General features: G+C 51.2%; 4 protein-coding genes across 9 annotated transcripts in view; 2 read left to right on the forward strand and 2 right to left on the reverse strand.

The window, feature by feature from the left end:
• The window catches only part of LOC117653079 (calpain-C), a 71,728-nt gene extending 62,492 nt beyond the window's left edge, over positions 1-9,236 (forward strand). For 2 of the 3 annotated variants that reach the window (XM_034398447.1, XM_034398448.1), the window contains 13 exons: positions 5,588-5,771; positions 5,911-6,152; positions 6,233-6,405; positions 6,571-6,665; positions 6,767-6,880; positions 6,969-7,087; positions 7,170-7,215; positions 7,311-7,437; positions 7,526-7,584; positions 7,711-7,858; positions 7,935-8,051; positions 8,126-8,184; positions 8,281-9,236. In XM_034398447.1, coding sequence (XP_034254338.1) covers positions 5,588-5,771; positions 5,911-6,152; positions 6,233-6,405; positions 6,571-6,665; positions 6,767-6,880; positions 6,969-7,087; positions 7,170-7,215; positions 7,311-7,437; positions 7,526-7,584; positions 7,711-7,858; positions 7,935-8,051; positions 8,126-8,184; positions 8,281-8,307 — 1,510 coding nt within the window. In that variant the 3' untranslated portion in view covers positions 8,308-9,236. Of the gene's footprint in view, positions 1-1,434; positions 1,940-5,587; positions 5,772-5,910; positions 6,153-6,232; positions 6,406-6,570; positions 6,666-6,766; positions 6,881-6,968; positions 7,088-7,169; positions 7,216-7,310; positions 7,438-7,525; positions 7,585-7,710; positions 7,859-7,934; positions 8,052-8,125; positions 8,185-8,280 lie in introns of those variants that run through there. The other variant, XM_034398449.1, reaches the window with a different exon arrangement.
• Positions 2,007-4,269, reverse strand: LOC117653080 (probable cytochrome P450 6a14). Its single transcript, XM_034398450.1, has 2 exons — positions 3,059-4,269; positions 2,007-2,985 (listed from the first exon to the last, which is right to left on the reverse strand). The coding sequence occupies exons 1-2, from the start codon at positions 4,217-4,219 to the stop codon at positions 2,626-2,628; spliced, it is 1,521 nt and encodes a 506-aa protein (XP_034254341.1). The 5' UTR covers positions 4,220-4,269; the 3' UTR covers positions 2,007-2,625.
• A 312-nt stretch (positions 9,237-9,548) lies between the features above and the next one.
• Positions 9,549-21,304, forward strand: LOC117653078. 3 transcript variants are annotated; one of them, XM_034398445.1, is made up of 5 exons: positions 9,549-9,901; positions 10,406-10,609; positions 11,609-11,705; positions 17,199-17,354; positions 17,453-21,304. In XM_034398445.1, exons 4-5 carry the CDS (start codon positions 17,212-17,214, stop codon positions 20,958-20,960), a joined length of 3,651 nt encoding a protein of 1,216 aa, XP_034254336.1. In that variant the 5' UTR covers positions 9,549-9,901; positions 10,406-10,609; positions 11,609-11,705; positions 17,199-17,211; the 3' UTR covers positions 20,961-21,304. The 3 variants fall into 3 exon arrangements, with proteins under 3 accessions (XP_034254336.1, XP_034254334.1, XP_034254337.1); XM_034398443.1 differs by lacking the exon at positions 11,609-11,705; XM_034398446.1 differs by lacking the exon at positions 11,609-11,705 and having other exon boundaries at positions 9,549-9,853.
• Positions 21,305-21,760: 456 nt separating this feature from the next.
• On the reverse strand, positions 21,761-25,103 carry LOC117653081 (solute carrier family 35 member C2). Of its 2 annotated transcripts, none has more exons than XM_034398451.1 (8): positions 25,023-25,103; positions 24,274-24,505; positions 23,973-24,187; positions 23,822-23,894; positions 23,601-23,719; positions 23,377-23,510; positions 23,113-23,288; positions 21,761-23,025 (listed from the first exon to the last, which is right to left on the reverse strand). In XM_034398451.1, the coding sequence occupies exons 2-8, from the start codon at positions 24,448-24,450 to the stop codon at positions 22,699-22,701; spliced, it is 1,221 nt and encodes a 406-aa protein (XP_034254342.1). In that variant the 5' UTR covers positions 24,451-24,505; positions 25,023-25,103; the 3' UTR covers positions 21,761-22,698. The 2 variants fall into 2 exon arrangements, with proteins under 2 accessions (XP_034254342.1, XP_034254343.1); XM_034398452.1 differs by having other exon boundaries at positions 24,830-25,057.
• Positions 25,104-25,198: the final 95 nt, after the last annotated feature.

Raw genomic sequence — 25,198 nt, forward strand, 5'->3', positions numbered from 1 at the left:
TGATGCGCGACTTCACGTTCTCGCGCGGCCCCAAGTTCGAGGAGGAGCCCGTCCGGGACAAGAACGCCTTCTTCCCGCGCCCCCTCAACGGCTTCCCCATGCGCGTCCAGGTCCGGGGCTGAGGCGCGCTGAGCACCAAGACTGACAGACTGAAAGCACGTTGTTTCTGCGCACGTGGTTGGCGCCGAGTCAAATTAAAGGACCTCTTCGACGTGCCGTGATATTTAACCTAAGTGTTTTGTTTGCACCTTTTTTGTGATGTTAAAGCATGTTAAGGCGCTAGATGACTGATGCCCAGAGCATGCTCGTGTGTACATATTTGCGCGCGCGAGTCTTTGTGAGTGTATGTGTGTGTGTTTTTTTTTTTTTTTGTTAGCCAGTTTGGACTTGTGCCAAACGGCGGAACATAGTCCTCATTCATTTGTCAGTTCATCTGTTCATCTACGTAATACATTTTATCTTAAAAGTCGCACATCAGTTTAAATCCCTGTCAATCCATAGAAACATTTTAAGTTTTTAAATAAAATCCACTAAGATTAAAGGTTGTTTTCCCTGCTGTTCTTTTTTCAGCTGTCCTAAATGAACTTTCTATTTTTACTCTTCGCCGATGGTCATGGCTTGAGCCGGCTTGCAATGACAGCCATCTCGCAGACACGCGACGGGCGCCTGAAGCAGACTGCGGTGGCCTCGGCGAAAATATAAACCACGACAATTCGCTGGACAGCGCGCAAAACAGCGTACGCGGCATCGGGAGCCCGAAGGCCCGCAGCACATGCGGTGGGTGGGCGCGACTAGTACAGTGGCGGGACTGTGAGCGCTTTGAGCAAAACATCCTAGCCCGTCCACGGCGTCCGCGAGGCGAGCATTCGGCCGCGCCAAGGCCGTCCACGCCACCGCTAGCCACCGCGCTCGCATCGCCCGCCGCCGGACCGCGCGCGCTGCACGCTCAAATTGCACATAATTGTATGATTTTCTGTCGCCTGGAAAGCATTGGACGACTCTGCGGTCCGTCCGGTGCGCCAGCTGGGGGCACTCGCACCGAGGGGGTGAGCAACCCGGTCGTGACCGTGGCCTCGCAGGACTCAGGCGTCGTGTCGACGACCCTCGCCGACTGGCCGCGGAGCGAGTTATCAGCCGCCCGCCGCGTGCCGCCTCGCCTCGCCGTCTCTCTCGCTCTCATGGGGCCTGCCGTTGGGGCGCGAGAGAGACAGGGCGATCCTTGAGATGTTTTCGATCCCCTGTCTCTCTCGCACTCGACGATCGAGCGGTAGTCCTTGTGCGGCCGGTACTTGTGGAAGAACACCGGCTTACTGGCTTACTGGCACCGGGCACGTGCTCTGAGGCCGGTGGCGGTGACGGGTGCACCGTTGCTGGGCTGCTGGGAGTCAACAAGGGATATTTCCGGAAAGCGCGCATATCGGGTGCGCGTAGCGTAGCGTTCTAGTCCTGCTAGTCCGAGTGGCGCCCTCGACTCCGAGCGCGTTCGCGGAACAGAGTCTCTTTCACTCTGCGAGGCGAACTCCCTCTGACGAGGCGACGTGCACACAAACCGGTTCGAACCCGAGAGGCCGGCGGGGCGGGGGTGGGGCGGGGGCGGCGGGCCCTTCCAGTGACCTTGGCGTGAGCCTGATTGGCCAGCCCCTTGTTGTCACCTCGGCCGGCTCGCTGGCACCAGGAGGCCGTCATCACGGCCCCCGGCGCCCTCGGCTCCTCGAAGAGCCCCGAGCCCAAGGATGTCGCCACTTCCGCCAAATCTCGCCCTTCAAACAGCACCGCCAGATTGAATTACGGCGCCCTGGATGCCGTCACCGCCGTCATCGGCAAGGGTGGCCGAGGGCCGAGTCGACGCGGTGACCTCGCCAGCCTCCCCTCGGGCAGGGTGGCTTCACCTTGTGGACGTCTCGGAAATTGCCAGGATCAGGAGGGCCGTAGACTCAGAGTAAGGCATGGATGCTTCTCGTTTCGTATGAAAATAGTTTTATTATTTAAATATGTACAAAACCTACTCGACGCGATTTTTCCCCTCTTTCATTTTGTGAAGTCAATCATAATGGTGCGGAGGGCGGACGTCTTTGCTCCGCGTTGAGTCATTTCTGGACGGACGGTCGGTCGAGCTCTCGCAAGGGCTTCTTGACCCGCTTGACCGTGATGGGCCCCGCCGGCCACGCCGGCCACGCCCCGCCCTGGCGGACACGCTGGCGGACGCTGGCGGACGTCCGAGACAAACAGCTGGGCTGCAATCTCCACTTACAGTATTATTTTTGTCTAATCTGCAGGACCTCTCGACTCTCAAGTACTTCGCCCGACACACCAATCACATCGGCGCCGGCCATTCCTATTCGAAAACACCCACTCACACAGAGGGACACTCACCAGCACGCACACACACATACATGTCCATTTTCCCGACCTGCCTTCCTCGTTTTTAAAGCAGTCAACTTTTGCGTCCCCGCCACTGACACACGCAGGGTCACTCTGACGTCAGTACGTGAGCGCGGCTGGGGTTCTGGTGCGGCCAAAGTGGGAGTCTCGTGAGGCGCCGGTCTCCCGGCCCCTCCCTCCCCGCGCGATGGCGGCTTCCTCGACGGCTTACTCGGTGGCCCACTCGACGGCCTTCTCGACGGCCTACTCGGCGCGCTGCTCGACGCGCAGCCAGAAGCCGCCCTTGGGCGTGGGGGAGAAGGAGCGCGAGTCGGTCTCGATCTCGACGGCGGTCTTGTCGCCCACGACGAAGTGGTGCTTGTCCAGCATGCCGGCCAGGCACAGCTTCATCTCCAGGATGGCGAAGCGCTCGGCGATGCAGAAGCGTGGGCCCTCGCCGAAGGGCAGGTACGTGTACGGGTGCCGCTGCGCCTTGCTCTCCTCCGTGAAGCGCTCCGGGTCGAAGCGCTCGGGGTCCGGGAAGTACTCCGGGTCGTGCGCCATCTGGAAGACGGGGATCCACACCATGCAGGTCTTGTCCACGACCGCCTTGGTCTCCGGCAGCTGCGGGGAGAGACATGAGAGTGAGCGACATGGAAGCCGAGAGCAGCGTGCAACCCGTTGGGGCGGGACTCACCTGGAAGGGCTCCTTGGGCTCGCGGGTGAGGATGCCGACGGGGCCCCACTTGCGCAGCGACTCCCGGATGATCCTCTCGATGAGGTCCATGTCGCGCAGCGCCTCGTACGTCAGCCCGCCGTGCTTGGCCTTGAGGGCGCGCACCTCCTCGGCGGCGCGCTGCTGCAGCTCGGGGTTGAGGGCCAGCTCGTGCAGCGAGAAGCCCACCGTGTTGGCGATGCTGTCCAGCCCCGCGATGAAGAACAGGAAGGCCTGGGCCGCCATCACGTCGCTCGTCATCTCGATGTGGTTCAGGCGGTCCGTCACGTGGCGGTCCTGGTCGCGCAGCTGCATCATCAGGTTCACGAAGTCGTTGCGCTCGATCTTGTTCTCCTCGCGGTACTCCACCGTGTCCTTCATCAGGTTGAGGAAGAAGTTGGTGCACTTGGAGAAGAGCTTCTTGAAGGGCATCAGCTTCATGAAGATGGGGTGCACGGACACGAGGAAGAAGCGGATGATGAAGAGCAGGTTGCGGTTGAACACCTCGCGCGTCATGGTGTGGAACTCGGCCTTGTCGTTCTTGAGCGAGTTGCACTCGATGCCGAACGCCACGGTGCCGATGACGTCGGTGGCGTAGCGCAGCAGCAGGTCCTTCATCTCCACCTGCCCCTTCTCGCCGGTCGCGGCCAGCTGCGTCAGCGCGCCGCTCAGGTCGTCGGTGAGGTCCGCCATCAGGGGGAACATGAGCTTGAGCTTGCCGGACGTGAAGGTGGGGCTCAGCTTGGAGCGCAGGTTCTTCCAGCGGGGGCCCTCCAGGTTGAACAGGTTCAAGCTCATGGGGTCGTTCTCCTCGTCGATGGGCTGGCCGCGGCCGTGGAACGTCGAGAACTCCTTGGTCAGCACCATCTTGACCATCTCGGGGTCCAGCACCACGAGCACGGGCCGGCGCGCCTGGAACATGCCGACGTAGGCATGCTGCTTCTTGTACTTGTTGTAGATGGGGTCCAGGATCTTCCAGAAGCTCTTGTTGAACGGCAGCCCGCCGCCGCGGTCGCCCGTCAGCGACAGCGCGTTGACGGAGGGGATGCCGCGCTTCTTCCAGTAGTCGAAGTGCCAGGACATGTAGACGCAGACGAACGCCACGAGGGCGGCCGTCAGGGCCAGCACCGCGGTGACGAGCATGGTGCAGGTAGTGCCTCGGTTGGGCGACGGGTTGTTACTGAGCCAGCGGCTGCTATATAGCCGTCGGACGACGAGATGCATTGGATTCAATGTGAGTCACGCCCCCCTCCCTTACTCCTCCTTGCCCCCTCCCTGCCTCCTCTCTGCCCCTTCCTTGTCGCCGCGGTTCGCGAGGCGCCCGCAAAAGCCGCCATGCCGTCAAGCCTGTCCGGATTGGTCCGGACAGCCGGCGGCGCGCTGATGTAACTCTCCACGTGTGTGAGTGTTTTGTTTGTCTGATCCACCGCTCCCCAAAAAGGTGCTCCTTGATAACTGGCCGACGCTTATCAGCGGCCGCGGCCCTTAGCCGGTACCAGACAGTCATTGAGGTCGGGGAAACGCTCGCTTTCTTGCAACATCATTTCGCCGGAAGCGATGGGCCCACGACAGCCGAGCCGAGCGGAGCGCATTTTCCCGTCTGTGTGCATCATGCCTGTCTTGATGTCGTGCCCGAAGCGCCGGCCGGAGAACACGGTGTGCAAGCAGGCAGTCGGTGGGGCCCTCTCCTCTCCAGGCTCCAGTCCACTCCAGTCCCAAAGCCAAAGCCCGCACGGCACGGCCGGGCGCGCTGGAATCGTGGCGACGTAGAGGAGAGGAGTGGGGGAGCGGGTCAAATATTGACCTTGAAACCAAGCCCGGGCCCGGGCGTCGCGTCGGTCGCGTCGCCACTACTCGCCAAACAATAACAAATTGGAGGTGGGGGAGGGAGCGCGGAGTACAGCTGTACTCGGCGGAGCTGGAGCCTGCGGGAGGCCTGGGATGGGAGACTCCGCGCCTTTCCACCAGCTGGTTGGTCTCCAATTAAACGCTTGACCGTACCGTCAAGGTCCCAAGGACACACACACATACTCACAGCCAGTCAGCTCTGTGCCACGACTGTTACAAGTGGACGCAAGGGCTTTGAACTTTGCGGATGCGCGCGGCCCGGCCACCGAATGGTCCTTCCCTGGCGTGGCGGCGGGGCCAAAACGGCAGGCCGACGCCGTGCTGTGCTGTGCAGTGACTGCGGTGTCGGGCGGGGAATTTGGAGTGGAGCGGCGTGCGTGGGCATGCCCTGGAGGACGGCCTGCCGTCGGCCGGTCACTGACTCCCCCGCCAGTGGGGCGGGGAGAGGGACGCGGCCCACGAGCCCAAGGAGGGACGCATTGTCGACGGTCAGCGCGCCGGCCAGCCGTCGGCCTGTAACATGCCCAATGCCCAGCAATGTCCCCCGTACTCCCCCATGTCGTCCACACTCCCAAAAACACGACTTCTTTCACCCATCCTTGTCACTTTGCGACTCGCTTGCCGCCTTCCTTTTCACACATTTTGTGCTTTGCTTGTTCGCAGGCTCCACGGCTCGTACGAGGCCCTCAAGTACGGCACGCTGCTGGACGGGCTGGCCGACCTGACTGGCGGCATTACGGAGAGCATCTCCATCCGGCAGGACCCCACGCACTGCAGCAGGCTGCTCAGCAAGCTGCTCGACATGACGTCCCTCATCACCTGCACGGTGCACGCGCCCCACGGACAGGTATGGGCCGCTCTGTCCCTCTCGCACCCATACGCGCCCCGTGCGTGCGAGAGAGACAGGGTGAGCCAGCCGCGCACCGAGGCTGGCTGCAGCTTCAGCGGCGCCGCCAACCTCGCCTTACATCCGTGACCCTTCCCAGGTGCGGAACCAGCCCGAGAAGCTCGCCAACGGCATCCACATCGGCACCAACTACAGACTGTACGCCGTGGAGAGGGTGGAGACGCGGGGCAGCGAGGCCGTGCAGCTCGTCAAGCTGCGCCACCCGCAGGGCGCGGCCGACGTGGTGGGCGCCTGGTCCAGGGACTCCCAGCTCTGGGACGACCTGGCCGCCGTGGAGAGGGACCGCCTCACGGGGAAGCACCTCGGCGACGGCGAGTTCTGGTGAGTGCAGTGTGCTGCCCGGCAAGCCTTCCGCAGCCTCCACCGTCCACTAACGCGCCTCGCCTCTCCGCTCCCTGCAGGATGTCCTACTCTGACTTCGTCAAGACCTTCTCCCACCTGGAGGTGGTGCACCTGGACTCGGACACGGCGCGCGACGAGCCCTCCCTCCACCACAAGAACACCTGGCAGATGCGGCTGTACCAGGGCGCCTGGCAGCGGGGAGTGTCGGCCGGAGGCTGCAGGAACAACCCAGGTACTGAGGCGTAAGGCGGGCGGAGCGCCTGTGCGATAGGCACGCCCGCAACGCTTGTGTGCGTTGCATTGCCTACCCTGAGTTCGCAGGGGCTCGTCCCGCAGACTGATGTGCTTTTCTCGGAGTTTCTGGAGCGCCTACGTAACGTCCATCCCTCTTTTTCAGAAACATTCCACATCAACCCACAGCTCCACCTCATCCTCTGCGAAATGGAGGAGGTCATCATCTCCCTGAACCAGCACAGCATAATGGAGCCTAAGGTACGACCTCGAGAACCGTGCAACCCTCTTTCGACACGGGTGTTCTACTGGCCACTACAAGTACTTTTCCACTTTAATATATTTTTTTAAATTTTTGTTAGGTTATTGGCTTTACGGCATACTCACTTCCCAAAAGCGGCTCTGAAACTATTGGGAAACAGTTCTTCAAGAAGAACAAATCACTTGTGAACTCGCAGTACACAAATAGTAGACAGGTAAAGCCAATTTATTGGAAACAACGCTTGTGAAAAATATGTAAATCACTTTGGTTTGAAACTGCAAACACACCTTTTCTTTTTAAAGGTATCACACAGATGTCAACTGGAACAAGGGGGCTACCTCGTACTTCCCACAACATTTGAGCCAGGGCAGGAATCCAGCTTTACTCTACGTGTGTATTCCAGCAAACCTCTTAAATTAAAGTAAGTTGCCTTCAACTTGTCAAGACATTCATAATATATTCTATCTTTGCTGAACTTATTTTTGTGACAATTCCAATTCTAGGTTGTTGGACACTGTTCCATCTTTAGTCAAATCAGCAGTGATAAAGGTATGCCAGTGAAGCAAGGTTCTCTGTTCTTTCATTAGATTTATTGAAATCAGTGTTGGTGTTATCTTATACCTGTTGGTTTCGCTTGTCCAAAGGCTCCAGCAACATTAGATGGGAAAAGCTTCTCACAGTATGAGGCTGTATTTCTACAATTGGCTGATGAGCACAGAACTGTTAATGCATTTGAACTACAAGAGTTATTGGACGCCTGTTTGCCCAATGGTGATTGAAAAATTATTTTCATAATCAAAGACTCCCTCCATTAGATCACTGCTGTTGAATGTTGTAACAAATATATTTAAATTTACAGACTACATAAAAAGCTGTGCGTGCATGGAAGTCTGCCGACAAGTTGTCATGTCACTTGATGTATCCTTTAAACAACAGAAATTTTTTTTTGTCATTTTATTTTTATGTGACTATACTTAATTATTGTTTTATTTTTGTAGTTTTTAAAATGTTATTCGTACCTCTACTATCCTTAACTTATCGCAGAGTACTGGTTCTGGACGATTAAAACTCAGTGATTTCAAGGATTTAATGTGTAGTCTCAAGCACTGGCAGTCAGCTTTCAAAAACCATACGAGGGAGAAGACAGGAATCTTGAAAGCAGAGAGACTGAGGGACGCTTTGTTAGAAATTGGTGAGTGTGTCACTTGAAGTATTTTTGAGAGTGTCTTTTAAAAGATGTATTTTAAAATATTTAAACTGTCTTTTAGGTTTCCAACTGAGCACTGATGTTCTCTCTATTCTTATACTGCGGTACATGCGTAAGGATGGGACTCTCCGATTTGGAGATTTTGTGTCAGCAATTTTACACCTTAGTGTAGCGTTCAGTAAGTTTCAACCCACTTCATGCAAATTTTATGACATAACTCCTTTTGTTTCTTTAATGAGAGTTTCTTTATAGATATTTTTGAGTCCAAGGACCCTCTTCAAAATGGTAGTGTGAAGATGAGTTTGGCAGAGGTATGCTTTCCATATCATATGTAGGATTCAAAAATTGATCTCCACACCACATGTAGGTGTAAACAATTAATTGTGTTTCTTTGTTTCTGCTTTCAGTGGCTGAAGTCATCTTTGATGTGCTGACTTTCCTGCTCCTCCTTGTGAAGTATAAATTTGTCTGCTATTTTGTGGTGACATCATAATAATAACCAAACATGTACCTGCTTAAGAAGTCATGACTGGTGCTAATCCGAAGAAATTACCATAGTTTGAGAACACATTGAATAGACACTGACGACATGAATCACTAATTGCTTGAGTTCACTATCAACAAAATTGTAGAGCCAATATTTGGAGTTTTTGTAAGGTATGAGTTTAAAGACCGTGTAAAAATACTAGCTCTCTTCAGTAAGGAGGTTCATTACTATTCATGATATTAATAAATTAAACAATGAAATTTTGTAGTTTGAAAATTGTACAGCAAAATGAAACAGTCAAAGGAATAATAATACTATGTAAGAGTTTTTTTTACATTTTCTGTTGAGCATAGTTTTTCCTAGGCTGATGTATAAAGTGAAATACTATTGCATATCAACTAAAATAATATTGATGTAAAAATTGTAAATATATTAGGAGTTTCATAAATTATTTTGTATTTTAATTTTAGGTCAGTCATTTGCAAGTCATCATGTTGTAACTGCCTCTAGTACGTGTCATAACTACCACATGTACAAAAAGGCATTAGTCAGAACGCCATTAAGTGTTCCATTAACACGGAAACGGAGACCCAACTCCCATGTATCAATTCTGTAATTTAACATCTTATGTAATATAAAGCTTTATTCATCAAGTTAAGTGTACACTATATGAAGCTTTTTATTTAATTGTTTTGTACTATATGCTCAAATTTGTTTGGACAGTGACTGAGTGTTTGTGCTTTGTACAAATTGATCAAGTAACGTTAAATAAAAGAAGTTGTTTGGAGAAAATAAAGCCTGTCCTTTTGGATCCCTCTAATGCATCATTACAGTAAATATTGATGGCACCTCACATACATACTGGACAACGAGACTGGAGGAAAGACCTTCAAAGAGGGAAGTCAATTTGATGGACCACTTGAAATGGGCGCCTAGTTTGCACCAACCTATCTAACTGAAGGTTGCGCTCGAATTATACTGTTTAAAGTAAAGACTTCCCAAAAACATTTAAAAATTGAGAAATTTCCTCAAGTGGCTTTACAATCAAACTCGAAGTGGAGAGGGTTTTCTCCCTTTCGCTTTCCAATCCGCAGTTTCTTTGCTGTCAATCTTTTTTCTGTGAGGTGGCGGCATTTAGCTGCAGTGCTGCCCTCTAGAAAGTTCTCGAACTACCAGTCGTCAGTGTTTTGTTTTCGACCCAAATACCACCGCAGTCAGATGTACAATATGTTTGACATGCTTTCCATTGGCGAAGTTATCTTACCAACTTTCAAGTTCTCCTCCGAAAACATTTAAACTCTAAAAATATTTTCATCCATTTTGGAGCTTAAAAATTTTGCTTGGAAAGCCTCAAAATTTGTTACCAGTCGCTGGGCTCCACCGTCACCGTCCGCCATTTTCCGAAGCATCATTTAGCTCTCCGCTCGTTGACTTTTAGCTCTAGCCCACGCTTTTCAAACAAGATGATCCAAGAAAGAGTATTTTCTTGTTAGGTACGTCATTTCATACGTTCTTCGTGAGCTTCTAATGTCTAGTTCGTGGTAAGTTGCTAGTAACAAGGCGCCAGTAGAAGGAAAGGAGCTGCGGCTGCGGTCATCGAGGTCTTTGTTGACTACATTCCGAGACCACTCGGCACTTTCGTCTTTCTCAGCAAATTGCCTTTATCGCTTCATCGAGACGCAAGTTGTTAATCGCTGTTCGTGAGCTCTACGAATCGAAGCGTACATTAGTACTGTCAGAAGTCATTTGTTTGTTTATCAAGGCCCTTACAAGGCTTACTGGTGCAGTCAATCCGTAAAACCGTCTGTCATTCTCAGAGTCAGATCAGAACACACTCACGTCGGCTGAGTATTGATTCCACCATATTGGCATTTCTTGTGCACGACTTTCAAATTTTTAATATGGTCCTAAACCTCCAATGACCTGACACTTTATTTTTGTCTGCCATGCACCTTGATGCATTAGTAGTGGCCTTGGAATCAGTCATGTGACCTGCATTGCTGGTAGTAGAGTACTGAAAATGTGTTTCTCTAACTTGTTTTCAGATTTTTCTTATGCATACGGATGTAATGTGAAAAGGTGAATGCACCTATGGATGCAATTGTATGGGAAGATTTTCTCAGCTTGCGGTCACTTCAGGACATCAACTCTACGCTACGCTATTTAGGGTGTCATCTTTGCAGATGATCAGTTTCTACATGCTGGTAGTTGACGAAAGAAGAGGAACCTAGAGAACTTGACCCGATAAGGTAAAAGAGTAAGCAGTGCTTCCGTCTGTCCCAAACTGATTCTCCCTATAAACCAACTTATTTTCAAGTTAAATTTGTTTTTAAATCAGACTCAGACCCTTATATCTGACAGACTTATTCGTATCTGGGGAAGACATTATTTCATCATGACTTTCTTATGAACACACAAAAAAAGGATATTTTTAACTGAAGAGAGGTTTTTTTGCTCCATCAGGGTGTTTCTTCATAACTTGAAATTTTAGTTTGTTCGGAACTGTGAGAGTGCCAGAGGTCCGTTTTCTTATCTTAAACACATGAAAAATTTCAAATGTGTTCCAGACACACTGAGATGAATGTGTGGCATTGGTGATTTGACTGCGGCCTGCACCAATGCTGTGTCCAGATTAATGCTCAAATGTACAGGTTGATAGTGCCACTCTGCACAAGGTACAACTCTACTCGCACTTGGGAGGGTGCTCAGCTAGCCTCTAGAAGGGATTCCATGGCTGCTTCAAGGAAAATATCTGCTGGGTAGGAGTTCAAAGACTTGATTTGCTTGTAATGTGTGTTAAAATTGCACTCAATGCTGTAGACTCAGAGAAAGTTTGCCTGTTTATCTCATTTAACTTGCAAGTTGAACACGCTTTGGGGTATTGTATAATATTTGAAGAGTCAACTACTCATTTTTAGTGAGCCATGAGGAGTGCCAAAGATGTTCTCACGAACTGAACAGAATCAATTTCTGTCCAAAGTTTGATCACTGTGCAAGACTGAAATTTGGTTAGTCTCCTGCAAGCATTAGCCAGAAAACTACACCCTCATCCTGATCACTGACAGGCTCCATCCACATTCAACACTTCTTTTTTCCTCATCTTTTTCTATTGGTTCTTTAAGCGGGTTACTCCTCTAGGACATTGGCATTCTCTACAGCCCTCTACCCATTTTTTTTTTTTATCAAGATCATCACAACACGAAGGGAGACCCTTTGTAGAAGTGCTTTTTTGGGTGTTGGTGCACCAGGTGTTATCTGCTTGGGACCTGACTGGTGATATCTCCTTTGCGGTGCTCCTGCTGATCGCTTTTGTATGCTCATCGGGTGAAACCAGCATCCATCAAGGTAGGACATCGATATCCTGCTGCTTGTCTCTCATCGGGGCCCTTTGCCATGTCGTATGGCTTGGCCTCGATAAAGATGCAGCATCTCAGCATACTGGGGGATTGTGGGAGAAAATTATTTTCACTGCAGAAGTTTTTGTGTCGAATGAGTTTCTCTCCGCTTGTTCAATGTATGAGCCTGGGTGGTTTCAAACATTGGTTGTTGTCTTAGCGATTTGATAATATTCCTTGATCACTTGAGTGGGGGATATTCATCAGTTATTGTTAAAACGAGATAGTTCCCTTTTTATTCTTCTCTTCGCTTCCTGATACATTTACCTCTGTGCGAGATTCCAACACACACAGACCGACAAAAATTCACCAAAAACACATTTTTGGCACCTACAACAGGCGGCACTGGCATCCCCAAGGAACGGCAAGGTGCAACTGTTTTGTCGCGAGCTTCCATCAACCTCCTGCAGTGAGACAGCTGTTTCTTGCGCTGCTGGGGCAGCGTGAGTTTTTTGCAGTGTTCCGTCGGTGCCCAGGGCCCGGCTGTGCTGGCCGTGCTCCGCGACTGACGTCGCCCGACCGTCGGCCTGGAACCAGCACTGCCAAACTTAGCGGCCCTGCACGGCCCTGCCCGGCACGGCCTCCGCCCCCGCGACAGGCAGCTGTCGCACAGACACAAGAAATTAGGGCCGGGAGTTGCGGAGCAGCCTAAAGCAGCGCGTTACGGTGGGTCCAAGGAAGAGTGCGGCACCCACGCCTCGGACGCGCTGACGCGCTCGCGTCCGGAACGATTTGGAACGCCACCAGCCGCCGCCCCAACGCCCCAGCTCGGGTGGGGGGAGGGGGCGATGGTCGCGCTCTAGAGGCACCGGGGCCGCGACTGGCCGGAATGCTGCTCTGCCGCCGAACATCAGACTGTGAGAGGTGCACATTCGGTGTCGCTGAGTAGCATTCCGGACTGTCGCGGACTCGGTGGACGCGAGACGCGCGAAACGCCCTCGGAACCTCGATTGTTGCGTACTGCCGGCCTGGTGGGCCTGGTGGGCCTAATGTCCGTCCGCTTGGTCGCGGCGTGCCGTGCCGTGCCGTGCGCTATCGTGGGACACGCTGCCGCCGAGCTGCCACGCCGTGCCACGCTACCACCGAGCGCCGCGGTGCGGGCCGTGGACCAACACGCCCACCACCAAGGCGGGGGCCTGGCCGTGGAGCCCCACAGGCCACCACGGGCCTCGACGCCGCCCCGCCCCCCGTCGGTACCCGTCAGCCCGTCGCCCCAGGGGCGCGTAGGGCGCGGGGCGAGTCAGTCTGAACACCTCACGTGGTGCTGTGCGGACGCACGGCGCCTCTAGATCCTTTGTCCAGTCGTGAAAGGAGCTTGCGGGCGCTCCGCGAAAGTTCCTGATGGTTGTGGTTCATTTTGCTGTGATCTCGAAAATTGTCGAAATTTTAGTGTTTTCCTTGATTTGGTTTTTGTACAAGTTTCCAAATCACCTCAGACAGCTGACGAAATCACTTCAGCAGATTTTATCCTAAGACATGAAATCATTGCGTACCAAATTAATGAGGTGTCACTTGCACTAAAGATCGGCAGCAGACTGACCTCAGAGCTGCCCCATTAATTTCAAATTTTAAATTGTACTCATTACTTTGGTTCTTTTGTGTTGGCTCGTTCGCCCTATTTTATTGCGCTAAATAATCCGTATTGTGGTAGGTAGGCAGGCGACCAAGGCATGCGATGGCTCGACGCCCCGTTCGGCTCACTGCCATTTCTGAGCCACTCAGGAGTGCCTCGCAGTCTGCGACAGTGAAATTGATCTCGGCGCCGGACCCTGATCCTTCCAAACTGGAAATCAAGTTCTTCGCTCGTGAAAAAATATAGTGGCTCTGGGACTGGAACAGGAACAACTGCGTTAGGATCTGCTTCTGCGACTTCTATGAATGCTCTGCGAAGCACCGTGGATCAAAACAGAGTCCCTGCTCGGACGCAGTGCTCACCACCGGCACCTCCCTCTCAAGACACTCCTGGAGACCGAGTTCGAGTGTCTTTAGACGTGGCGGAAACAATCTTCTCCATTCCACTTTTTAAATCAGATTTTTTTTTTGCACTATTTTAACTTTTCTTTCCTAAAACCCCTGATTTTTTGGTTTGGATTAAATTCCTCTATTGGCCTCTGAAATGGAAATTCTAAAATCAAAGGCGCATCAATTTTTTTTTGTTGAGGGGAGGGGGCTGAAATATTAATCTTTCTGTGAAGCAGGTGACACACTTCGGGGTGACAGAAATATCTGGCCTGGTTTACCTGACCAAAACTGGTCAGATTTGTCTGGTCTCTTCCCGGTCGGAGGTGTCGCTGATATTTGGCCATGCGCCTCATTTTTTTTTAAATTCCTGGAGACCATACTTAGCGTCTTCAGTTAAAATTAGGTCTCGATACGTTTTCCACGCCTTAGAAGTACGTGGCAGGTTTGGCAAGCTGGACGTCAGGATGCGGGGAAACGATGCGTGTGCTGGAAGGTAGCGCGGCGACGCTCGGTTCGCTCGCGACGCGCTCTCATCGACTTGCATCGACCCGCTCACTGTCAACAATGACTGGGGCGTGGACTGGACACTTGGAGGACGCCCCCAAGGGGAAATCACTTTGAATTTCGGTGTACAAATTCAATGAATTTCAGTCGAATTTCGATGGATTTCAGTCATATTTTAGTCAAAATTCGATAAATCTATGTCAAACTTCGATAAATTTTATTAAATTTTGATGAATTTTGGTAAATTTTTAAAGTTTAATGAATTTTGGTGCACAAATTTAGCTGGAGTTATTTCCCCTTGGACGCCCCTCGGCCCTCCCCTCCCTGGCTCCCCCGCACCTCTCGGAGCCTTAGCACATATTAGATGTAGCTGCGATCCTAAGTTGCAACTTTCAAAATTAATTTAACTTTGGACCTAGTAAGCTTTAAAACACGAAACGTTTTCCTTGATTTCATAGTATGTTGGCATATTTTGTTTGTTAATCCTCGCAAAATAAGACTTGCATTCATTTTATTTTTCAATCAATTTTTTTTAAGACCTAGTTGAAGATTCTTAAAACCGAAGTTTGCTCGAAATCGTTTATTCTCAATCAGGCTTCCTCGCCTCCTCTCTGAAGTTCCAAAAGTGCCACGGCGGCGCTGCCTGCCGGCCGGCGTCGACGGGCGTCGAACCCGCGGCCCCGGCCGGCAGGTCAGATGCTGGCCGTGCCGGCGGGCCTCGCTGTGGGCGGCGCTGGCGGTGCTGCTCGAGGGCCCCGCGGCCCCGCGCGGGGGCGTGCGGTGCGCCGCGTGCGCCTCGTAGATCAATAGCGGACGCCATCGGGCTGGCGCTGGCACCGGCGCGTTTGAAGAGGACAGCCGCTCGAGCGGGCCGAACCGGCGGGCAGCGGGTCGGTGGCGCCCTGGCGGGTCGCTCGCGGCGCTCCCGTTGCCGAGCCTTGTGGCACCAACCAACCGATTGGACACGGCATGCCTTGATCAGAAGGACCTGAATCGCGCAGACCGGCTCAACTCCAGCTTCAATCCCGTTCCGCACATTTTGACACGACCAAGCCGAGAGGAACCAGGGTCCTGTTGCGGTCAAATAACGTTGCCGCGAACTTCCCGATGTCGCGGTGGCTCAGTGGTAGGCCACCAGGGCTGGGGTCGCCGCGGTTCGCGTTCACCCGCCCTTGCCTCCGACTTGGACCTCGCCGCTGAGGAAAGGCACCCAATGGTGGGTTTCGAGTTCTCTCTGTCGGTCGGCTGCCTAAAGTTTAATCAGATGGAATTCTCCAACGCCAGTGGACACCTGGTAGGCCCCTGGGCTGCTGTCAGGCTCAGGCGGGGTCGTTGCCTATCTCTGAGACGAGGGCCGCCTGGGCGGTAGGCAACCCTGCGTCACGCCGACACGGCGCGTTGCCTACGCCGCAGGCAACCGTCATGCATTGCCTTCTCAGAGTAGCCCGGGGCTGTGCAGTAAGCAACCCTCTCTTCGCTGGGTGGTAGGCAAGCATACATCACGACGCGCTGCCTAAGCACATACACTGGGAGAGGCAACCCAAGTCCTGTCGGATCGGCGTGTTGCCTATGCCGAGGCCCATGGTCGGTTGGCAACCCTACGTTTTGTCCGATCGGCGCGTTGCCTATGCTGAGGCGGAGGCCCCTGGACTGTAGGCAACCCTACGTCTTGCCCGATCGGCGCGTTGCCTAGGCTGAGGCGGAGGCCCCTGGACTGTAGGCAACCCTACGTCTTGCTCGATCGGCGCGTTGCCTAGGCTGAGGCGCTTCCCACTGCCGACGCAACTGTGTTCCCGGAAAGCAACGCTGGCGCGGCGCTTCGCTGCGGCACTAGGAGAAAATCCAGCACGCGTGCTTTGAAGCAAGGGATGACACACAGAGCAGCCATTTTGCCAGTTTTTCGAGTGAACGGTAATCCTCTTTTGAGAGCGATGCGTGGCTCGACTGACTGAATTTGGCCAATTTGAAATATGCTCGGGTTCAAATATATTTATATACCTTGAATGGGTTTGGATGATTGAGTCCATCAGAATCTTCTGACTACAGTGGTGAAAGGTCCAACGACACCCTGAATTCTCATGCACTTGAGTTATGTTCGATTTTGCATTTGCGTAAGCCTTTGTGTGATTCACGTTACTGCGTAACATTTTATACAAGAGCTTACGCATGTGCCGAATCGTGCGTAACTTGCGTTCAAAATGTGTGAAATGCACAGGAACTTTTGGAACATCTACATCGTTTTAGGAAGACGAGGGGCTTGCTTGAGTCTTTTGCACAGTGTGTTCGTGTGTGTGTGTGTCACAACCACACCCGTGCTTCGCGTGTCGCCGCACTGCACGAAAGGGGTTCGTGCATGCACCACGTGACCCGGTTAGAGGTCCGCAAAGAGACACGTACCTATCTTAAATACATGGGAAGTTTAGGTTATCCAGGTCACAGAGGGGGGTGGGGGACTGAAGGTGGCCTATTTTTGGTTCACGTGGCTTATGCACGACCCCTAGTCCTCGGTCGGTGGGAAATGAAAAGACTATCTTTGCGCGCGCCCCGGCCACACGTTCGCTGTCGACGCGCTGTCACTCTCGCACTCGCACAGGCTGGCCATTAGTGAAAAGGGGGGGGGGGGCGCTTGAGACGGCGAGGGAACGTCGCGTGGAATATCTGCTGGGGCGCGGGTTATCGACGGGGCTGTTTCTTTTTTCAACGACAGCACTGGACATGACCTGGGGTATTGACGGGTTTATTCTTTTCCACCGACAGCACTAGGTATGACCTGCACGGGGTATCGACGGGGCCATTATTTTCCACCGACAGCATTAGACATGACTTGCACGGGGTATCGACGGGGTCATTCTTCTCCACCGACAGCACTAGACGTGACCTGCACGGGGTATCGACGGGTCATTCTTTTCCGCTGATGGCTCTAGACTTGACCCAGGCTGTGCCTAACGCCCGGTGTGCCTTCTCTGGCGTGTTGCAGTCGTGACGACAAGATGAGTGTCATCATCAGGCTGCAGAACCTGCCGTGGTCGGCCAACTCGGTCGACATACGGCAGTTCTTCCACGGACTCAACATCCCCGAGGGCGGCGTGCACATCGTGGGCGGCGACAAGGGCGACGCCTTCATCGCCTTTAGGTGAGTCGGCGAGGCGGCCAGCGATCAGTTGGCATCAACCCATTGAGAAGTGAGGGGGGTTAGTTTGGAATAACGTTTTGAACGGTCTGTCCCGACAGCACGGACGAGGATGCGCGCCTGGCCATGATGAAGGACGGCAGCATGCTCAAGACGGAGAAGGTGCGGCTGCTGCTGTCGTCGCGCACGCAGATGCACCAGGTGATCGAGGAGGCCCGCAACATGTCGCAGCGCATGGCCCTGTCCGCGGCGGAGCACAGCCCCAACGCCCTGGCGCCCTCGGCCAGCCCGTCGCACGCCCTGGGCCAGGGCCTGGGCCAGTCCATGCAGGCCGGGCCGCAGCAGACGCCGCTCGCCGCCGCCCAGCAAGCCCAGGCCGTGGCGGCCCTCATGCAGATGGCGCAGATGCCCGGACTGGAGAACGTGCTCAACATGCCCGCCCTGGCCAGCCTGGCGCCGGGGCTCGCCCCTCTGCTTCAGCCCATGGCGCAGAAGGCGCCTCAGCAGACACCCGCTCATGGCATGGGCCCCGGCTTGGGCCAAGGCTTGGGACAAGGCATGGGCCCCGGCATGGGTCAAGGCTTGGGCCCAGGTTTGGGCATGCCCCTGAGACAGGGCCCCGCTGGAGCCGGCGGCCCTCATGCCGGCCCTCATGGAGGCCCTCATGGAGGCCCTCATGGAGGCCCACACGCAGGCCCTCACGGCGGCCCGCAGGCCCTCGACGACACGGACGCGCGCCAGGACGCGCGCAAGGACCGCAGGGACCGGTCGCGCTCCAGGGACCGGAAGGACCGCAAGAGGGGCGGCCGACGCGGCAGCAGGGACCGCAGCCGAGACCGCAGCCGTGACCGCAGCAGGGACCGGAGTCGCGACCGCGGAGGACGACGACGACGTCGGTCCCGGTCGCGCAGCAGGGACCGGCCGGACCGGCGCCGCAGCCGCGACGGTGTGCGCGACGCAGCCAAGCCAGAGGACACCAAGCCCGGGCCGCTGCTCAAGACCCCCGAGCTGGGGCCTGACGGAAAGTGGACTGTGCAGCCGAGTCAGCGACTCGCCGGCAGCGCCGTGCCTACACCCGTGCCCGCTCCGGTGCCTCCGCCCGCCCCGTTGCCGGTGCCCGCGCCCGCGCAGGACCAGGACAGCCGCGGCGGCATGGGAGCCATGCCCATGATGATGTCGGGGCCAGCCGGCCAGGACGCCGCCAGGGGAATGCTTCCCATGGCACGCATGGGCCCGGGGGGACTCCGCCCCTGGATGGGACAGCCCGACGGGCCCAAGGACGTCGACAGCCGTTCTGCTGACAGGGAGGCCGACTTCTTCGGGGGAATGGGCGCTCGGCGGGGACCTCCCGGCCCCTTCAACGGCGCCATGGCGCCGAACGGCGGCCCCCTCCCCAACGCCCCCGCTGGCATGCCGGGCATGCCGGGGCCGGGCATGATGGCGGGCATGATGGGACCTGGAGGGCCCATGGGTCCGATGGGCCCCATGCACCGCGACAGGATGGACTTGGACCGCGACAGAATGGCCATGGACCGTGACAGGATGGCCATGGAGCACGGCCGCGGCCCCATGCCGATGCGAGGCAACCCGGGCCACATGGACCCCATGGCGGGGCCCATGGGTGGCCCCGGCCCCCGGCGCGGGCCCATGGACGACAGGAACGGCATGGGTCACAACGGCGACATGATGTTCGGCATGGACATGGGACCCAACATGCTGAACCCCGCCTACCTGAACCGCGGACCCGGCCGCAGCATGCGTGGTGGTCGCCTGGGCCCGAGTCGCTTCGACCAACCCATGCCTGGAGGACCCGGGGGCCCTGGTGGGCCCGGCGGACCAGGAGGACCTGGAGGACCCGGCCACTTCCGCGATGCCTTCGACGGGCCGGATGAAGGCCAGGGCCAAGGCCAGGGCCCCCACAACGACGACGAGAAGGCCCACATGGACAGAATGCGCGGAGGCCACGACCGCGACCGGTCCAGCCGAGACCGGGACCGGCCGAGCCGCGACCGAGACCGGGACCGCAACCACGACCGGGACCACGACCGGGACCGCGACCGGCGGCGCAGCGACGACCGGCGGCGAGGCGACAGGGAGCGAGACCGCAGTCGGACGGACAGAGGCCAGGACGACAGGAGGCCGTCGGGCGGCAAGGACGAGTTCGGCAGGGACTTGGACTTGATGAGGCGTGGTAGCGGCGGCGGCATCCCCGACAAGCAGGAGCCCAACCTGTGCATCGAGGTGCTCAACATGAGCCGCGGTACCACGTTCGCCGACGTGCGGCGCTTCTTCACGGACAAGTTCATCTCCAACTCGGGCCTCAAGCTCATCAACGACATGCAGGGCCACCGCACCGGCATTGCGTACGTCCGGTTCGCCAGGAAGCAGGATTACGAAGACGCTCTTAAAATGGCTGGAATGAAGCTGAGGGGTGAAACTGTTGAAATCCATCCTCTCTCTGACGATATCTTTGACAAGGCTATCGACTCGTATGTCCCCTCTGCAGGTACGCAACATACAAATTCAAATCACGAAGAGAATAAAAGTCAAGTTAACCATGAGGAAGTTAGCCTTTATGTCAAGTGTGATGACTTGCCAGTTAATGCCAAAGAGGACGATCTGAAGAACTTATTCAAGGAATTTCAGTTTGATGCAGTTTTTGAGGAACCTCGAGGAGATTCCACTACAGGGCGTGCCATTATGAAATTGAAGAGACCTGAAGACGTGCTGAAGTTGTTCTCATCATCAGTCAAGTACTGTATTGAGGGTAATGAAATCAAATTGTCCAGCTGCCCTGAGCATGTATTCAGGGAAGCTCTGTCACGGTTAAGACAGAATGGACGTTTGGACCACAAGCCAGATAGTTTTGAGATGCATGACTCTGGTCCCAGGAGCTTGAGGAATGAAAGCCCTGTTGTACCCATAAACACAGATGTTTTGCTTTTAAAAAATTTGCCACCAAATGTTCGAGACAGAGATATTACAGATTTCTTCTCTGACGTTGGGTTAGTGCCTCATAAAATTCATATGCTGCTTGATCCATTCAGGAAACCAATTGGTGAAGCCTTCTGCGAATTTGGGGACGGATTGGAAGCTGCAAAGGGCTTACGTAAAGACAGCACTCACATGGGAAAATTTATAGTCAATGTCAAACCTGTCTCAAGACCAGAAATGGGTGCTGTCCTAGGGCAGTCTATGGGTCAGTTTCCACCTATGAGTCCCAGAGGCCCCTATGGCATGATGCCACCTCACATGATGGGCCCCAATGGTCCGAGACAAAGTCCTATGTTGGGTCCCAATTCTGCCCAGCCTTTCCCTGGAATGCCTCCAAGAAACCAAGACCCTGATTTAGTAGAGACCTTTGGGAAACCTGGTTGTGTCATTGCCTGCGAAAATGTACCCTTCCGTGCAAAGGTTGAAGACATACTCGAGTTCTTCGCTGGATTCAACCTCACTAAAGAAAGTGTGATAAGAAGATTCAATGAAAGAGGATCAGCTACTGGTGATGCTCGCGTTGCCTTCAGCTCTCCGGAAGACGCGCAGGCTGCATTGCTACAATTGAAGGGGAAGAAAATGTTTAATCGACTTGTGTGGATGTCCATTTTGTAATAGTTTTGAATTGAGGAGGCATTCCGTGTGTTAGTTACCTAGGAATTGGCTTTAAATCTAAATAATCATTTGATTGACTGCAGGAACATTTAGTGTACAAATGTAATGATTCATCCTTATGTTATCTGTTGATTATGCGTCTTTTGTGATGCAAACACTTGAAAAATTTTGTTGCCTTTAATAGCTCTTAAGTATTTTCCATCTGGTTTTTGTTTTGTTTTATCAATCTTACGACTTTATTTCTATTAAGCGAAATAGAGAACTGATGTCCTAAATGTTGTTTTGTATTTGTAGGGAACCATTGAAGGGTTAGCAAGCAAAAATACACCTTTGATAAATAAAAATACTAGTTTTATTTAACTTATAAATTATCTTTCCTACACTAATGAAACAATCATAGCATTGTAAGACTAGTTACCACTTCAGTCCTTTTAATTGCATTCACAATTGTTAAACCGGTAACAAAGAACAAGATAATTTGTAGTGTGTTGAAGCAAAACTGTGCATTTGCATGTTACAATGAAGATGCAAGTTAGTTAACTTCAGTCACAGACATAAAAGATATCACTGTGTTTGATGTCTTCATGTAAAAGTGATTTTTAGGCTGTCATAAATTTGAAATGACACTACCTGTAAAACAAGCTTATGGAGGACCATGAAAACAATCACAACATTATGTAAATGAATGAACCCCCATAGAAACCAATACAATAACTAATTAAAATCAGTACAAAAACAAAATCAACCAAAGTGTACAGGGAGATAAACTTAAAATAAATGCACTAGACTACAAAAAAATCACATTCACACAGCCCACTTACCAATAATGGAATGTACAAATAAAATTATGCAAGCGACTGGTACAAAAACACAATTAAAATATGATAACGACAAAAATTGTCTGTCTTTTAGTTCACATAGGATGTTTGTTAACCAAACTAGCCTAGATTTAATGATGAAGGTACATAATAACACTTTCAATAAAAATTTGTTTAAAAACAAAAATCATAATTTCCATTAGTGGTGAAAAATTGATAATACTGTAAATAAATTAATTGTTGCTGATGTTCCTGAAGGGTTTCAGACACCTAGATGTCACTGAAAACAAAAAATACCTTCAACGTAGAAACGAAATCTAGGAAGCCCAATCATAAGAGTGAAAATTCATTTGACCATACATAAATTACTCTTCTATTACTGATAAACCCATAATAAGGAGTAGATCAGTATGATAGGGGACTTAGTAAAATAGAAAAATCTTATGAAAACTAATCTTACTCAAAACAACTACAAAAATGTAAATTAAAAATTCCTCATTTGAAAACTGACTAATCAATCAGACTAATGACTAACACAGTAAGCACACGTCCCAGCCAGTATTAGGTGTTCGAAGCAATATTGGTTTGACGTCGTTTCAAACACCTCATCCTGGCAGGGCATAATTTCATTAAATTATAACAACATGTGCTAAGAAAAAGTTTCTCTAAATCATATTTCATTTTCTCTGGACATAAAGAAATTCATGTGAAACTGAGTGAAGCCATAAGAAAACTACAAAATGAAAGTATCTTGACAGATAAATTTAGAAAACAATAATAGAACATCACATAGTGGCCACATAATTTAAATGAGAATATAATTTTTGTACTACATGGTCCCAATCATGTAAAAGAAAAATGCAAAGGAAGGAAAATATATAAGTTGGAATCGTTAGATGCATTTCATGTCAATGCACTTGTTATCTATGCGCAAGGCGATCTCTGTGGTTCAAAACATAAAGAATATCAGAATTCTCATCAGAGTCTTCGTCTTCTGTTCCACTCATTAAGAGAGCAGAGGCTACTTCTGCTCCGTTTGCTAACAGTGGAGCTCGCATTTCATAATTGAGGCTGGGTTCTCGTGAGGTTGGGATGGATCGAGCAGGTGATGGTGATTTGATTGAAGTATGCACTTTGTGGGCTACATGGGCAGAGATTCCACCAACACACAGTACGAGGCCAATCACATTTATTTGGCTCATACTGTCACCGACCCATTCAACAGCCAGAACAACAGTAAACACTTCCTACAGAGAGGGTAAAAACATTGAATAAACTCAGAAAATGGCAAAAATGTTGCTTGTCCAAAGGGGTATAACTCCAGGAAAACTTACCTTGAAAACTCCAGCAACAGAAAGAGTAAGACTGGACGTGTTGACAACAACTAAATATTCTGACAGCTCCATAGCAAATGCTAAAAGGGCACCTGCTCCCACTTTGGAGGCAGTGTTCAGAACCTGGTGCCCCTGTTGAGAACCATAGAGCAAGCAACTGCTAGCAACTTGAGAACCTAATAAACATACATAAAAAAGGTAAAATGTAAAAATGCAGTCTGTAAATCTGATCTTTCACCTTCTAGTGACAACCAGGAAACAAACCTTCAAAGAATGCCGCAAATGGAAGCACAGATAGAATCATCCAAGGTTGGACATGATACACCATGTCCAAAGGATTTTGATGTCCTGCTTCAGAGTGCTGCATTAAAAGCTGTGCCATGGTCCATCTCACGCCACTAAAAGTAGATAATGAATCCAAGGGTGAGATCCCATCTTAAAAGTAATACAGTACTTAATTTCATAATTTGTTTGTGAGAAGTTAGTACCTTAGGAAAGATGCAATTAAAACTAAAACAAAACCCAGAGTATTAAACTCTGTTGCTTTATATGTGAACATGGATAGACCTGAAGCTATGAGGACCACTATAAGTACAAGTGCCCATGACTGGAAGTAAGAGATGTTCAGAAATTATTACATCATTGTAACAGCTAGTTTTGTGGATAGTGGAAAAGATTATAGCTTTCAAAAACTAAACAATTGACCTACCTTTTTTTCTAGTTTAAATAAAAGAGCAAAAAAGAGTATGAAGACAATAGTAGTTGATTTAGTCATCGTATACCTAAAAAGAATTATAAACTTAGTCATCGGTAATTCAAAGAAATGTTATTTACAGAAGACAAAGAAGAAATATACTTACAATGAAACTCGTATAAGTTCAAGACCCCAATTGGATAGACCAACATCTAGTCCACTACTTATACCAATAGGGGCTAGTCGGGAAATGTATTTTTTCCAAGGAGTTTGCAATCGTGGCCATCCAGAATACCATTCTATGACAGAACGACACACTGCTGCCAGCACAAATTTTAAAATTAAATGGCATAATACTATGGAAAGAGGAAAGTGAAGATCCTAAAGGGAAATAAGATATTGAAACACATGTTATCAAGAATGTAACAAAGAAATATATTGAAACTGACTGAAGTTCTGATATGTACCTGAAGAAGAGCACGTTGATAAAATGTTAGTCCAATTGAAAGGGAGAAATACAAAAGAATGAGACCCAGCAATCGAGCAACATTCCATGTATGCTTAAAACTTAAAATATGTAAGTCATTGGAATTGGACTTCTGAGAACTGGTATCGCTCTCATCTATATGTTTGTGGTGAATCATTTCCAAGTCGTGGGTAACTGACCTTCTCTAAAACAGCCTGGCAAACCTGCGTAGCCTGTTGACAAACAGTGGCATCAAAGATAGCTGATAATTTCAAACACAGCGCCTCAAGGACCAATGAAGGAGTTCCGAGAAAATCTTTTAACTTGACCATAGTGAATCGTTAGACAAACGAGATCATAAGGAAATAACGCAGCATTTTACTCAAGTGGGATATTGTTGAGTAAGTCATACACAAAAGGAAGGGAAGCATTAAAGTTATGGTACAGATAGAACAGATAACTATTGTGTTAAACAAATTCGGAAGCCTCCATCAGGTTTCACACAAGGATCTACGATTTCAATACTCAGTCCACGCAGATTTGATGAAATAACACACCATAAGGTTTAAATGCATCTGAGCAGACGCTTCATGGGCATAATGAATCAAGATATTTATTGGATATTAAAACGCGACCGGTAAGACAAAAAGTAGGCAAACCGAGCAACAAATAAGGTCTTTGACCAAATGTAAGTGGTGAAAATTAGCAATATATCATGGTTGAGCAAGTAGTTTTTGAGTCCACCGTCACCTTCTGCTAGCCTGTCAGTGCCGTTGTCGTTGTGTTGTTGTTGTGTTGTCAAAAACCACTGCCTTCCAGTAAAGTCTCAGTTTATTTTTGGCCGAATACGGACCCTTCAACGTAACAGCTAGAATCGTGAACATTAAACCTTTGGAACATATCGAAATTCAACTCACAATGTCAAA

This window comes from Thrips palmi, unplaced genomic scaffold (assembly GCF_012932325.1).
Source record: "Thrips palmi isolate BJ-2018 unplaced genomic scaffold, TpBJ-2018v1 HiC_scaffold_8, whole genome shotgun sequence".
In the NCBI taxonomy this organism is placed as follows: Eukaryota; Metazoa; Arthropoda; class Insecta; order Thysanoptera; family Thripidae; genus Thrips; species Thrips palmi.

Bases quoted from the DNA above. Each gene is read 5' to 3' on its own strand.
- LOC117653080 (XM_034398450.1), bottom strand. From the start codon at position 4,219: ATGCTCGTCACCGCGGTGCTGGCCCTGACGGCCGCCCTCGTGGCGTTC. The intron at 2,986-3,058 runs GTGAGTCCCGCC...CTCTCCCCGCAG, and splicing joins AGCCCAAGGAGCCCTTCCAG to CTGCCGGAGACCAAGGCGGT.
- LOC117653078 (XM_034398445.1), top strand. From the start codon at position 17,212: ATGAGTGTCATCATCAGGCTGCAGAACCTGCCGTGGTCGGCCAACTCG. The intron at 17,355-17,452 runs GTGAGTCGGCGA...CTGTCCCGACAG, and splicing joins GACGCCTTCATCGCCTTTAG to CACGGACGAGGATGCGCGCC.
- LOC117653081 (XM_034398451.1), bottom strand. From the start codon at position 24,450: ATGATTCACCACAAACATATAGATGAGAGCGATACCAGTTCTCAGAAG. The intron at 23,511-23,600 runs GTACTAACTTCT...ATCTACTTTTAG, and splicing joins TTAATTGCATCTTTCCTAAG to TGGCGTGAGATGGACCATGG. The intron at 23,026-23,112 runs GTAAGTTTTCCT...CCCTCTCTGTAG, and splicing joins CTGTTGCTGGAGTTTTCAAG to GAAGTGTTTACTGTTGTTCT.